General features: G+C 39.5%; 1 protein-coding gene across 1 annotated transcript in view; it reads left to right on the top strand.

Annotated features, from left to right (window-relative positions):
* Positions 1–16120, top strand: part of MOCOS (molybdenum cofactor sulfurase) — a 242093-nt gene that overhangs the window by 93599 nt on the left and 132374 nt on the right. The window contains exon 4 of the mRNA XM_086609116.1: positions 655–1296. Within this exon, the coding sequence (XP_086465242.1) occupies positions 655–1296 (642 nt within the window). The remainder of the gene's footprint in view (positions 1–654; positions 1297–16120) is intronic.

Raw genomic sequence — 16120 nt, 5'->3', positions numbered from 1 at the left:
TTTTCATAGTCCAGTTCACTGGAAGACATTAGGTTGCTTCTAGTTTAGGCTATCTTTGCAGACTACAGAGATTACAGCCTTATGTGCATAAGGCACATAGGAAATGTGTTCCTTCTTGCTGTCTTCTATTTCTGTTGTTAATAATTTAACCAAGGAGCAAAACTCTGTGCTAAGGTTTCCCTATTGAATCCTATGACCCTTAATTGAGATGCCCAGTATTTAAGTAAATAGGGTTTTTTAACTGAAAGATATTCAGTCTACTCCAAATACTTGGAGTAAACTAAAAACTCTATTAGTTTGCAAATAAAACTGGGCTCTCTCAAGGAAAGTGTCATTTTAATCATATGTAGGCTTGATTCTGATCCCACTGAGGGACCAGACTGGCCACTCTGTTCAGAGCCAGGCAGAACCGGCTTCTATTCTTAAAAACACAGCCGTGTTCTCTGCGGCATTGGAAAGAATCTCTTGTGGGCAAAATGATTCGGGTTACACTTGTTGAAGTTTATTTTGTTGTTTGGCAAAACCTGTCTACTTGTATTCCTATCAGGTGTCAGAGTAGAAGAATTTACGCTGAGAAAAAACAAAATATATCCCACAGCAATAAAATCGAAAAATCAGAAAATAACTGGGTCTTTTTTTTTCTCCATTTTTCAGAATATTACAACACTTCCACACTTCTGCTGAAGATTACACTGTTGTTTTCACATCTGGATGCACAGCTGCACTTAAACTGGTAGCAGAAGCATTCCCTTGGATACCTGAAGGCACAAAGCAACCCAGCAGTCGATTTTGTTACCTAACTGACAGCCACACCTCTGTGGTGGGTATGAGGGGGATAACTGCCTCAATGAATGTCTTGTCTGTTCCGATAAAACCAAAGGAAATCTTGTTATCAGAAAAAAACAGGTTCCCAGCTGAAGAACAAAACTGCACACCACCTCATCTTTTCTCTTATCCAGCTCAGAGCAATTTTTCTGGTACCAAATATCCCCTCTCATGGATACAGGACATAAAATCTGGAAAACTCCACCCCATCAAAATATCAGGGAAGTGGTTTGTTCTACTAGATGCAGCTTCGTATGTGAGCAGTTCTCCATTAGACTTGGGAGTTCACCAAGCTGATTTTATCCCTATCTCATTCTATAAAATCTTTGGATTCCCGACTGGTTTAGGAGCATTATTGATAAACAACCGGATTGCTCCTCTCTTGAGGAAAACCTATTTTGGAGGTGGAACTGCAGCTGCCTACCTCGCAGGAGAGGATTTTTATTTCCCAAGGAAATCTATAGCAGAAAGGTAAGGCTTTGTTTAACAAAACGGAGGGTTTTATTGATATTTGCATCAGGCAAGCGTCTTAGGGTTGGTGCATGCACGGAGCTGTGACACTTGTGCTTCTTTATGCAGTTGGATAGGTATGTCACACCTAACTCTGTTTTCTTCTTAGTATTGTTTTCTCCTATCTAAAACCTATAATCTGAAATATCTACCTTCCTACCCTGATGTAGTTTGTCACAACTGGTAAAAAAATAAGGCTTCATTCAGCGACCTAGATTTCAGTCCATGCATTTTTTAATTTATATTTAAGGTACCTCAGTGGAACCCTGATTTATTTTTGAAGCTCTGGACCTGGAGCAGCCAGGCCAAAGTTGATCGCACAATATAATGACCCTCAGTGAAACTGGAAAGTAAGGTCCATGTATTTCACTGGAAAGGTGACATGCTCTTACTCTCAAGAGAAGCTTTATCAGAATAACACGTGCAGTAAGGATCCAGTTATTTTCTGATTTTTGTATTTTATTGCTGTGTGATATATTTTGTTTTTCCTCAGCATAAATTCTTCTCCTCTGACACCTGATATGAATACAAGTAGACAGGTTTTGCCAAATAGCACAATAAACTTCAACAAGTGTAACCCGAATCATTACCTAGGACAAATATTTGTAGCACTCCTATTCCCTGACTGAGGTTCTGGAGAAGCTGTGAAGCTGTCCTACAGAAAAGACAGGTCACCTAAAGAAGGTCAAACATGCACACATAAGGAAATGCAGGGCAATGGATAAGCTTCCCCAGTCCGTTAACACGTTGAAATGCGACTCTTAGCGACACTTGGTCTCTCTGCCTCTCTCCCTCATGCCAGCAACAGCTTACATAAATGCAGTGAAGAGTCTTCCTTCCTGTCTCACATTCAATATATCTGCCCAAAGGAAACGCTTGAGATCAGCATTTAGTATTAAATTATGGTCCTTGGGAGAGGCTAGAGGTGAAAAGGGGAAACGATAAAAAAAGCCATTTATGCCTTACATTTGTTTATGGATGTGTATTCAGCAGCACAGTGTCCTGCATCTCCTGTGATGTAAATGTCTGACCTTTCACTGTCCATGTAGCAATACATAATGGTGCTTCTTCTGCATGCGCCTCTTCTAGGTGTGTGCTCTGAGCATTGCTGTGGGGTTTTGGTTCTGGACTGGTAAATGCAGAGACAGGCTGTGTTAGCCTGGCTCTCTTGCTGTATGAGGCCATGCAGAAACAGAAATTAGTATGGTGAACATCCAATTAATCTTTTAATTCAGAAATAAAAACAAACGGGAAACATTGGTGTTCTGACCAACTGTTTCCGTTTTTTCAAACCAAAAAGGCTTTGAAGTGCAGCACTCACTGACAGTCAGGATGAAATGGCATAAAAATGACGAGATCCTAGGGTGCTCCTGCGTCGCCTGCAAGCCAAGGAGGAAACCTGCTTCAATTTGACCTAGGCAGGCTCTCATTTCTGAGTGGCTTTTCTAGAGGTAATTGACACATAACTCCTAAGATTGCATAGTGGATAAAAGTACCTGAAATACGTTTTAGATCTCAATTCTGCTCTTAGACTTTTTTAATTAAGAGGGGAAAGGTACATCAGAACCTTGAGGGGAGCTCTATCTCTGGTATCTTTTTCAGGAGTTTTCAGAAGTTGACTAATTATAAGCCTTTCAGGTATTTGAGGCTCCTACTGCTTTCAAGGACTTTTTTTACTGGGTCAGAAAAAGGGTCTGCTTTAACCTTTTTCTACTACAGAGTTACAAACAAAGGAATTTGTCCAATTTGATTTCTCAGTCAGACTGGGTACAGAGTGTCTAATCTTGGTATGAGGGAACCTAACTCAAATAATCAAATCTGACAGCTGGATGCCCAGGCATGTGATACTATTTCCTGTTATACACCAAAGTGTCACGCAGACAGTCTGAGTCATTGTACATAGGGAAATATTTACATTTGTCCTCATCTAATCTTTTGATTATTATTTGAAAACCTAATATTTAAAAGTTCATGTTTAGAGTGTTATTCATGGTGTCTGTAATCCCTAGTGAACTATGAGACTTAAAAGTCCTACCTGGAGAGGCTTGAAGTTTTCAAAGATAGGTCAGGAATGAGGATAACCACTTTTTTGGAAAAACAAAACCAACAGCATTGAAATTCTCAATCAATGTCCTCCAAGCTATTTAATCCAATTTTTTTTTTTCTTTCAGATGTTATGGTTTTTCCCTTTGTTATGTTTTTAAAGTGTTTCCCTGATAATAAAATACAGAGAGAGGGAGAGCAGTTAGGAACAGAACTACTAAACTTCCAATGAAATACCAGGACGCCATGGCCAAAGCTAATATGATAACCTTATCTGTGGGCCATGTTTCCGTTTCTTTGCTAGTGACTGAAACACCTGGGTCTTTATTTCTCATATAAACAGCAACTCTAGCCAGGTTTTATCCCTACCACATTGCAGTAAGGAGCTTCCGTCGCTGGAGATATCCAAACCCAACTGGAGAAGGTCCTGAGCAACCTGCTCCAGCTGGAAATGCTTTGGGCTGGATGTTGGACTGGAGATCCCCAGGGCTCCTTTCCAGCCTCTGTGCTCCTGTGATTGATTCTGCACACCTCTACTGAGCTCCAAGGGTGGATGAACTACTTAAGGATATGGTTTTATGGGAGATTAGGGACGGCTGGACTGGATGATCTCTAAGGTCTTTTCCAACCTAGAAATCTGTGAAATCTTCATTCCCTCTTTAGGCATGTCTTTGCAATTTCAAAAGGCTGATTTCTTTAAATTGTTTTTTTTTTTTTAAAAAGCTTGTTTACAGTGCTGGATTACCATTGGGATTTAATACACTGAAACATGGTAGTTCATAAGGAAAGTTGAACTCTAACAAATACCATTGGAAAAATGGTTTAGAATATGTGTATCTGAATACCGTTAGCAGAAGATATTCCCTGTCCACGCATAATCAAAGCGCAGTGTAGTAAGGAAATGGCTTTTTCTAAGTCAAAGTGAAACTTGAGTGGAAATGTATAATGAGGGTGTTTATTCATCTTCTCTTCCCGGACTGTCAAAATGGTTACCTTTTGTCTTAATGGATGCAGCTTTTGCTAGTGTTTCTTGTACTTTAATTTGTTGTTCTTGCTATATAAATTATTTTATTGCAGATTCTTTTGGTTTCCTTTAATACTCTTAAATCACTTCCACGTTTTCCCATTTCATGACAGTAGCCAGTCTTCCTATCTCAACGTTTAAAATCATGTTTATTGTATTTTCATCCTTGTATCAAACAGCTTGACAAATTATTATTATCGTTCACAAATCTAGCCTCATTTCCCCTTTTTTTTTTCTGCACAGCATGAGATAATAAAATAATATGATTATGTATAGCAAGAATTCAGTGATAAAATATTCATCATCTGCCCTATTTTTCTTTTGTATCTGGGAGCGCTATTCAGAATCTGATCATCCTGGAATTTATGACTAAGGGAAAAGAAGCTGTCGTGTTATCTGTAAATTGGATGTCTGCATCTTAGTCTACCAGTGAGAAATATCTAGTGCATTAACTGTTGTGTGTTCTTCATTTCCAAATGCATTTTCAAAAGCTTTGGAAATCCAGATGGCATGACTTTGTCCCTGACAAGTTTTAGTGGCTCTCGCCTCTGCTGCTTGAATGATTTGACAGCCCCAAAACAGCACCCACACTTTTGTAGTCTATGATCCGTTGTACTTAACCAAAGCAGGTTTCTTTATTCTTGACGCTTGGCATTTTTAAATAAAAGACAGAAATTTGGAGCTTGTTATAAAAATATAAAGTGTTTTGAGAGAATAGCAAGAAAAAAAGGAATTCTGTTATATGCCAGGACTTGATTTTGCCTTTGATCAAATGCAGTGACAATTCTGCCTGATCCAGGATGCATCTTTGCAGTCATTATGGCTAGTGAGTTGTCATGACATAATTTCATCCATGGGAGTTCTTATACTCAAATTCAGAATCAAACCTTTTCTGTAAGTTTTCTTCAAGAGGCTCCGTGAATTTCTAGCACCAGCTATTGGGATTTTACAGCATTTGTTTTCTAGTGATACATTTATTATACACTTTTTATTGTGCTGTGTAGATTTTACATTTGTGACTGATTAACTTGTTTAAGAGATGAGGAAAAACAATGGTAACTTGTCTGACATAAAAATGAAATTTTTTTTCTTCACCATTTGTACTGTGTACTTAAGATATCTTGATATTAGCATGTAAAAAGGGTGAGACTGGCTGTTTGACTGAGATGATACTTACAACGTATAAGTCCTGTTCAGATAATGTTAAAGGATTGATTTACTTCAAAGTGCAGCAATTAAAGCTTTTGCTCTCTCTTTTTACCTCAGGCAGTTCTTAGGAACAGGAATTGCTGTAAATACTCCATGGTATAGTATATAATTAGTATAATGCTCTTTGTTTGACTGCTGAAGTTTCCGAGACAAAAGCACGAGCTAAGGCAGACATACTGAAGAGCTGTAACTAGTATCAGGGGGTCAATTTAGATATTTAACATTATTTTAACCTAGTTCTCGTGTGCTCAGAATCTGCCGGCATATGCGTGTGTGTGTTTTAAATACTTCCACAGTGATGCTGAAATTGTTCCGAGTTGGCTATTGAAACTTTATTGGCTCCTTTTGGAGTGAGCTTAATCTCAGTTCACAGAGTGCAGCCTGAAATGTGCAAAAGGCACCGAACCTGGGCAGGAGCGTGTGCTGGCCCTCTGTGGAGCGCGTCCCTCTGCCTCTCCAGAACCACCCCAGAAGGGATGAATCCTTCTCACGTCTTCCCTCCTTCCCCAGGAAAGCAATTACTGCTTTTTCTAACCTTTGCTGAGGGGTTTCCCTGCTCCTTCCTCATGCTGCATTAGCTCTGCTGCCCAAGCAAGGGAAGAGTGATAAGAAGGTCATGAGGGCAGGGAAGGGCCATGACAAGAGGTTTATTTTTTCCGTTTTGTGATTTTTTTAAAGCAGGAGAGGATGTGAGCAGGAGAAAGGCATGAGCTAATAGAAACGAGAAAAAGTAGAATGGAGATGACAAAAATGGAGGAAAAGTTGAAATGACATGCCTGCAAAGGTGGCAGCCCTGAGCTGCAGATGTGGTGATGTGAGGGTGCTGCTGCAAGGGTGGCAGCTCCAGGTGGGGAGAGGGGGTCTGCTCCTGGAGCTGACCCACCCACACGAGGGGGGCTCCTCCTGGAGCCGACCCACCCGCACGAGGGGGGCTCCCTGAGGCAGGGCAGGGGGGCCACCTTGGGAAGGGGTTTTCTTCATGAACTGTTAGCAGCGGGTAGGGAAATTCTAGAAATATGGATCAATGTCTCTGTCTTTTCATGTGCCTCCAGTTTGCAAATGAGTAGCAGTGGCTCGTCAGAAACTGTCACAAGTTTTGTGTCAGGGCCATTCCCATCGGCATGTACCAAAGCTCCCAGCATGTCTTCTGCATGGCCGCTGCTGCACTGGGCTCCAAAGCAGCCATTGCAATCTTTGGTTTCCACAGGTCTTTCTGGTTTGGGGAGTAAATGAGTCCAAACTGCAGGATGCTACTGTGTACGGCTGCCATATCGCCCAGGCCCTCTGCCGGGGTGGGCTTTGCACCGCAGACGGGGACGCTCGGGTCCCCATGTGGGGTTGGGGCTCGTTGGCTTGCCTGCTCATGGCTGTGAAAATGAGGTTTAATTCTCGATGTCTGGATGAGAGCTGAATCTCTCACTGCCCTCTCCACTGCCAGAGCAGAGAAAGCGGGGCAGCGAACCCCATGCTAGTCTTTTTGCTGGGGCTGGCAGTGAGCTGGTGCCTTTGCAAGTGCAGCTCCATGGCAGGCTGTGAGTGCCTCTCCAGAGGCACACAATGAAAAAGTGTACTTCTCTAACAGAAACTGATACTAAGGTTATGTCAGGAAATGCCTGACCACAAACGATGAAGCGTCTCCTCTACTGCAACATACTAATGCGCTATAATATCATGAGTTGATGTTGACTCTTCTTGCTTACTTTTATTTGCCCTTTTCGGGAAGAAGGTGCTGAAAATCAGTGGTTTTCAGCCTGTTGTGTGTAGACCCCTCAAGATCCATGATCTCACCATAAAGGCTCCACGAAAGGAGACCGAGACACCTTCATATATCATGTGGCAACCATATATGTAAGGTCTCGAAAGAGATCTTCACTTTCATTGGATTGGTTTTCAAGTTTAGAGACTTCCTTCCACTCAGAATCATGGTTCTAAAATTTTTTCTGAAAGGTATTCTTGATCAGAATTATTCTTGTCAGTATCACCAGAGCCAAGTCTTATCATTTAAGAGAATGATATATTTTTGCAGTCTAAATAAAGTCAGAATACAAGAGAGCAAGTTGAAATACCCGTAATGTTTGTCTGTTAATAGCAGAAGACTCACAAAACCATCTTAAATATAATGACTCAGATTATGTGTCTTTTTATGTGATATCCATATTATTTTATATTTTATTTATAGCTAAGCTACAGAGAGCTACTTTTTAAAAAAGTTTAGTGGTCACTGGCTTCCTAGTGAGGAGAAAGAGATCTGTAGAAATATAGTAGTTTAAATGTTTAGACGATATCACTCAGGCTAGTATTTGAAGATTACAAGTACAAGCACGGATTTGGTTTTTTTTTAATCTTCTTACTAGTCAAATATATGCAAGAGTGCATCTGGCAGTTGTGCTCTTGGGAACCTGTGAAAGAAATATCTACAGCCTTCTCAAACAGATTTAATTCGGAAGAAAAAGGAAAATATTGATGCTCTTGAGAAAAAAAGGTTTTGCAATCTTTCTTGACTTTCACATATAAGCAATGGTTTCCAAAACAGGAAATACTCAGATTTGATTAAACACTTGGCTGTCACATTTCAGTCTGTTCGTGTTCAATTAAAAAATTCAGAGGGATTCTCTAGCATTATTATAATCTACTTTTTCCATATCTAGGCACTTGTATTATCAAATAACATCTGCTATGGCTTAATAACCGTGTCAAATGATTGTAATAGCTTTATTTTCAGTGAATTTTATGATAAAAAGTTAGAGTTACAGCAAGGAAAGTACTCATGCTGAAAGGATTGTATTGCCTATTTCATACTTTATGGCAGACATTTTGCAGTTATGTTTTCAGGTAGTACTCTGACGTGGCCTCTTTTTTTCTTCTTGATGGCTGCTGAGGCGAATAGTTTGTAAGTTCAGCAATATAGATTGCATGGATTTTCTTCATAACATTCACTTCTAAAAAGTGCTTAGTATGAATCTAACTCTTCTTATCACTCACTTTGGCATAAATCAGAGGTGTCTTGGTTGATCTTAAGTTAGCTACTCTAATATATGACCAGTTTAAGTGCGAAAAATGGCATGCTGCTTTTGTCAGCAACAGATTTAGCATGGTATGTCTTCTTGGGCAAAACAAAAAATTAATGCCAAGTAACAGTAACCCAGTTAACCCTTCCTAAAAAACCGATTTTTTATTGTAAGTTTTTCTGCTGTCAGTATACAAACGAATGCAGCTGCTTTGAAGTCCTCATCAGTATTGAAGAAGGATGTTGTTCATATCAGATTATGCTTAGGTCTTGTTTGGTGTGTTTCTACATTTTTTCTGTATTTCATCATGATAGGCTAGTTCAGAAGGACTGTATCAAAATAAAGAGCCAGAGTCATTGTTAGCCTGAGTTTTTCTGTGTTTGTCTAGAGAAACAGAAGTTAAAATAAACCTTGCATAAGTTTTTATCAAATGAACAAAGCATGTATATGCATATAAGAAATATAAACCTTCACTGCGGAATACTGATATGTGGACAGCAAGTTTTCTCTAATCATCTTTTAGTGCTAATCATTTGGTAACTTTTTTTTAGTGTCATCTTGACTCCTTGGTTCTAGTACAGTTCAAATCACATCTCTGTGTGACACACATCTTTCAAAAGAAGGTTTTACACATCATATGTGTGGGAAAATAACTGAAGTTGGAAGGGAATGGGAGAACATTGTCCCCCAAAATTCAGCTACATCTCAACATAAGCTGTAATATCAGAGCAACTCTGAGATGAGACACAGCTGCTGCTCCCGGGAAAAGCCTACGTAATATCTTTGAAATGGGGAGTAGAGTGGTACGGAGGTATCATGGCTCGTCCCCGTTATCAGAGATAAGGGACGCCTGGTGAAGCAAGGAATATGAATCACAACCGCTGCCTCAGCAGTGGTGGTGAAATCGTGTCCTTTAGCTACTAAATCACATCTCCACCCCTCGCAAGAGAAATTTTCACCAATCCTTATAAAGTTATGTATGACTAGAGTCACTCGAGCTCCACGTAAAAGAAATGAAAAAAGTATAAAATGGCAAAGGACAAAGGGGATGTTAGGGAGAAGCCCCTCCATCGAAACGTCCGGGATCAGTCAACGGGCTGAACCTCTCTTCTCCCCCCCATAGGGATGCCTATTGGGTAAGAGCTCTGTGTTATGTGCACTTATTTATTAACATCTTGCTAGCTATTTAGTATTATCACTGCAGTATTTTAATTAAAGTTGTTCGTGTAGTCAGTCACTATCACCGGCTATCTATGAATCTATATCCTGTCACCAATAAAATCTTATATATATATACACAAAAGTTCTGGAGACTTTTGCCCTTATATAAGGAGGTTGAGCTGTAGTACTACCGAACTGGTGTACTCGCCAAAATTATGTTCAAAGGTTTTAGGAACCTTTGCCCTTATATAAGGAGGTTGGGCTATAGTGCTACTGACCAGGTGTACTCGCCAAAGTTATATATTCAAAAGTTCTAGGAAGTTTTGCCCTTATATAAGGAGGTTGGGCTGTAGTACTACCGAACTGGTGTACTCGCCAAAATTATGTTCAAAGGTTTTAGGAACCTTTGCCCTTATATAAGGAGGTTGGGCTATAGTGCTACTGACCAGGTGTACTCGCCAAAGTTATATATTCAAAAGTTCTAGGAAGTTTTGCCCTTATATAAGGAGGTTGGGCTATAGCATTACCAAACTGGTGTACTCACCAAAGATATATACAAAAGTCCCAGCAACTTTTGACTTTATTATACAGACCGGTCGTTTTGACTTCAAAACATGACAATATGTTTACACATGAGACTGTTCTTTCTTCTAAAGAAATAGATTTCATGCTGATTTGGCTGCCAGCATAATTTGGAAGGCACCAGAAATGCGGTGACATAAGCATTTTGGGTCTGGTGGTCTGAATATTAGAGCTCTGTTTGTATAACAAAATAAGGATGCTGTATATTCTTTTGCTGAGTATCATAAACAGCTGTGGTTCTGTCTGTCTTTTCTGAGTATTGTACATCTCAGTAGGAAACAGTGCCCTCCAATTTAGCCATCCACTTTTATCTCTTGTTTTTCATTAGTATAACTGGATCAGGTGGACGTCCTAAAAATCCTTGCTTTCCATTAAGAATAAATGCTCCTCTGAATTACCTTGATGTTTCTGGAAATTTGTAGATGTCATATACAAAATCTGTCTTCGTGAGAGTTACTTTTTGATCCAAGATCAGATATTTGCTCGCAGTTGTTTTAATACATATCCATCTTAAATGATTCTTCCTATATGGAAAATCTTATTCTGCAGCGCCACTTTGGATAATGGTACAGGAATGTTGCTTGACAGAGATTCCTACCCTTAATCTAATTAGTTAGACATCAGATTTTTTTGATGCGTTTTTTAGTGTCTGCATTACATACAGAAAACACGTGGCCATCTTTCTGAAGGTATTAAATATTCCACAAATAGTGACGTTTCATTTCCTTTTTAAAAATTATTTTCTGAAGTTGCAAGAATCTCTGTTAAGCTTGACATCTTGCTCTTTCTGAAAAGTATTATCAAAGTAATTTGTTGAAATTTTGACTGCTGTTTCACTGAAATCCAAATATTTCATGGGAAAGCATCACTTTAGGTGACTTCCTAATGTAAAAGACAGACGTCTTTCAGTCAAAATGGACAAAGTTGAAACTTCATAAATCTCCTTTAATTTACATGTAACTTGTATTTTGTGTAAATGTTAATATTTAGTGATATTTTTACGGTTAGCATCAAAATGTTCAATATTTAGTAATAATTTCATACTGAAGCTGCTGTAGTGTTTGCAAGGTCAAATTATTTTTTTGATTTTCCTGTCACCATAGCTTTCAAGATTCCAAATATTTATTTTGTCTACTTGCTTTAGTATGGCCCTTTGCTAGCACAACACACATAGCCCCAGAGAGGTTGTATTCTGTTGTTGTGCTGAAAGCCCAGGAAGAGCATATGCAGGCCTCCTAAACTGTAACACAGTAAACAAGGATGGTGTAAGTTCATTGAGGGGAGAGTGACAGAACTGCTGTGTGGAGACCTGTTGGGCCAATTCATCTCCTGTTGGATTCAAAGGAGACCTTTGATTACATTCTATATGCCAAATTTAATCCCTTTTAATAATTTAAAGCAATTTAAAAAATATATGAATTCTCATTGATTCTCTATCTAGACGTTTCTAGTTGGTTTTCCTAGGCAGATTGCTACAGAATTGGGGATGAGCAGGAAAACCGCCTCTCAAATTGTTCGTTAAGAATTACACTCTTGGCGTCTAATGAACGTGAGGATTAAATCAGGTCAACAAAAAGAAGCAGGACCGTGCACTTTAGCTGACATTTTCTCAAGGATTTGAGATTTTATGTATGTGAATATAAGGACACAAGAAAGAATGATTTACCAGTAGACAAGTAACTATGGAACAATTCCTCCCTGCAAACTTTGACTGCGTGTAAGTATAAATTCTAGATGTAACAACTTCATGCAGCTGTAACTCTTTCTGTTCTCTGTTACCGAGTGGTAGGTTTACAATGAGTTCTACACACAGAGATGCAAGGTGCAATTTTAGTGAGGACTAAATGCTGTGATGTGGCTAACCAGAACTTAAAAAAGGACTTGGTCTGCAAAATGTTTTAAATAATAGGGTATAATGAAGCCAATTTTATCTTAATAACATGATCGCATTTCCAAGAAGGTTGAGCACCTTCATCATTTTCTTGTTTGTATTATTTAAACTGTGTTGCTTATGTAAGTTCACAACAGAGCATGGGTAAACATTATTAATGGAATCATGGAATCATAGAATGGTTAGGGTTGGAAGGGACCTCAAAGATCATCTAGTTCCAACCCCCCTGCCATGGGCAGGGAAACCCTCCACTACACCAGGTTGCCCAAAGCCTCATCTAACCTGGCCTTGGGACACTTCCAGGGGTGGAGCATCCACAGCTTCTCTGGGCAACCTGTTCCAGTGCCTCACCACCCTCTGAGTGAAAAATTTCTTCCTTATATCTAATCTAAATCTCCTCTCTTTCAGTTTAAAGCCATTGCCCCTTGTCCTATCACTATATACCCTTGTAAAAAGTCCCTCTCCAGCTTTCCTGTAGGCCCCCTTTAAGTACTGGAAGGCTGCAATAAGATCACCCTGGAGCCTTCTCTTTTGCAGGCTGAACAGCCCCAGCTCTCTCAGCCTGTCTTCATAGCAGAGGTGTTAAAACTTTAACTCCAGCCAAGAAGACGTTTCAATGTGTTCACCTTCTATGCAAAATGTGACTCAAACCATGCTATGCTTCTCTTGTTAAAGGAGAACGGTCTCCTGATTTGATAGTATGCTAGTTTGTAGCCGACATCCTAAATATTTTCTGTATATCTTTATATTATGGAATAAAGTGTATGAAGATGAAGATTAATGTTCACAGTATGAACACACCCGCAGTCTTCATTTATATGAAATATGTACAGGAATGTAGATATATTCATTTTGTGTTCTCTAAAAATTTCTCTAATAGCTGCATGCTATGAACATTGTCACCAAATCCTTACGGTAATAGTATGCATACCTTAGTGGATTTGCTACCTTTTCACATCAACTATATGAAATTTTCAGGAATTCATATTATTTGATGAATCAAACTTACAGTATAGCTACAGTTAAAGTAGAGCAAATAGGGATTTTATTTCAGTTCTGCATGTGCAAGAAAATGTAAATTAACACATACTTCTCCCATATAGGGAGTACTGAATAAGTTCACATTTAATCTCCCTTCCTGTCTGATGAACACAAATGCTTGGCAATCAGAAGTGTGAGTCAAAGATAAAGGAAGATTTCTTATCCTAGCCTGGTTTATTTAAATTATGAGCTAAAGGAGGGAATGTGAATCATGAAGAGATCATTTTGTAGTTAATGAAGCAGTTTTAACAGCCAACGAGATCTACCTTCAGCTATTTAAATGGCTGCAGGAGTGTTCAAAATTTATATGATCATAATAATTCTCAGCAGAACATCTTATTTAAGTAAACTTTTCTTACCTCTGCTGCTTTCCCAAGTTAAAGATTAATAATCCATTAATGTAAGGTTTCTGAAACTTTTTTTCCTCAAGTACACAGAGAATTTAAGGAGGAAAGCCCAGCCATCGTTAAATACCATGTGGGGTTCATTTGGATACTTTTAAATCTATAGTGGCATATTGAAAAGGTGTGAAAATTCTTGACAAGTCTGTCAAATTTGCTCTTCTGTGGGTGTCCTGAAGGGGGTGGAGAAAGAATAGTATTCTCTTTCTGTATTTATGTCTGCAAATTACACTGTCAACACATTTTCAATGTGCAAATGACATGTAGAAAAAGAAAAACTATATACACTCACAAGGAGGAAAGTATAACACTAGTGAGTTTTTTTCATGGAATTACTGACCAAATGATATCTAAGACATAGGAATGGATGCAGCATGTTGCACGATGAATATTTTTTCCTCTAACTGAAATTAAGAACTCTTTCCTTCTCCGAGCCTGCTGGAGATCGGAGCCTGTAGCGAATATCCAAAGTAACCGAAGCATGGGACCCCGTGTCTCGTGACAGATTTATTTTTTGATTCTGCATGAATAAGCCACTGAGACCATGGCGTGGTCCTGCGTGTAAGCCCTATCTTACATCCTTTGGCTTTCAGTTCTGGCTGGCAGAACAGTGTCTCAGGCAATGACCTGGCAAACAGGCTGATCAGTGAGCACCGTCGGAGGGTGAGCGATAGCTACGGTACTGTATTCCTGACTATTTCTAATTTTGATGGCTGACTTACCCTGCCTTGCTGTCAGCATGTCTGTAGACTTAACTGTACAGAATGTAAAAATAGAAGCCATGTCTCCTCCTCACCTTTCCTCTGGGCTGTGCTGAAATGCTTACTGATTACAGCTAGAGATTTTAAAGTTTAGAAAACATTGGAAGAACTTGATGTTACAGAAAACATCAGTGTATCAACTCAGTAAACTTAAATGGCTTGACTGTTTCAGAGCTCCTCATGAGCTCCTCAAAAAGTCTTTGAGTGATGCTGTCCTCAGAATAAATATTGTGAACCTGAACTCTTTCTATAATAATAGCTTATTAATCACTTCATTGAAAACGGATAGCTTTCCAGGCATACACTGCTTTTTTGAAGTGTTAATAGGAGAATATTGTTTACACTGTTCTTGTGCCAGTTTGGTTTTCATTGAAAACCTGAATACATGACAACATCTCCAATCCAAAGTTTTCATCTGGGGAAGAGGCCATGTCCTAGTTTTAGCTGGGACAGTTTTTAACAGCTAGAAGAGCTCCGTGTTTTGGTTTTACTCAGAGGCTCACTCTGAGAAGAATGCTGATAGCAAGCTGATGTTTGTGGTTGGAAGTGAAAACTCCAAGGACTTTTCAGTGTGCTGGAGTGCAGAAGCACGGCGGGATAAGGGGGGAGCATAGCTGGGACAAGGGGGACACGATTCCCCTTGTGATTTGTGTGGAACTTAAGATTGAGGGCCCAACTGGCCAATTAGTATTCCATATCATGCAGCGTCATGCCCAGTATAAAAGCGAGGGTCAGCCGGGAAGAAGGGCTTTTTGTGCTTTTGCTCTTCTGTATTAAATCATCTGTATTAAATCATTTTTATCTCAACCCACGGGTTTCCCGTTTATCCTTTAATTCTCTCCCTCATTCCTGGGGGTGGGGGAGGGGGAGAGACCGGCTGTGTGTGTGGGGAGGGGGGTTCAACCTAACCCACGACAGGCCAGAACCCAAACACTGAACCGAGCTGCTTTCGTTTCACAAGCAGGATTTTTAAGGCCGTTTTGGTGGTCCAGGCTGTGCATGGTGCTGTAGCCAGAAGCGTGCAGCGACATTCTTGCCCCTGAGACTCTGAGGACATGGGAGCTGTCGTAGTCAGTGATAGTCAGAAATGTAGGCGAGGCAGGGCTCGTAAGTTGCAGTAACGTGATTTATTGGACCTACAGCTGGGAAATCTGTTTATGTCTCTTTATAAAATTTGCCTTTCAAGGTTTAGACACCATTAAATCAGGCTGCTTTTCCTGGTGCTGCACTGAAAATAAATCCAGACACTGCCTTCTGCCTCTTGCCCATTTCTCCTTTAGGCCAAACCAGAATTCTAACAAAGTTTAATTTCTAGGGAATAGCCTTATTGTAGGAATGAAATTCAGTTCTTAAATTTAAAACAAAGCATAGTATAACTTCATTTGTACTGGAACATGTAACTAGATGTTATCAATTGCAACAGAGACTTTCTGGCTTCATATACCACAGTGATTTGACATCCCATGGTGATATAATTACTATATGCATTACAGATCTGCAGGAAAAAAAAGAAAGCAATGACAGTACCATTTGTCTGATTTCCATAGGGGAAAATATCTTTGGCATCTGTTTCTGTTTGCAGAAAAATAAGAAAAAAACCCCGAACTTTTCTGACAGTCTTTCCATGGCATTCAGCTAAACTGCACGGTAAAAGTAAGATAATC

Source organism: Tauraco erythrolophus, chromosome 3 (genome assembly GCF_009769465.1).
Source record: "Tauraco erythrolophus isolate bTauEry1 chromosome 3, bTauEry1.pri, whole genome shotgun sequence".
Lineage (NCBI taxonomy): Eukaryota > Metazoa > Chordata > Aves > Musophagiformes > Musophagidae > Tauraco > Tauraco erythrolophus.
This window is presented reverse-complemented; position numbering and strand designations above follow the sequence as displayed.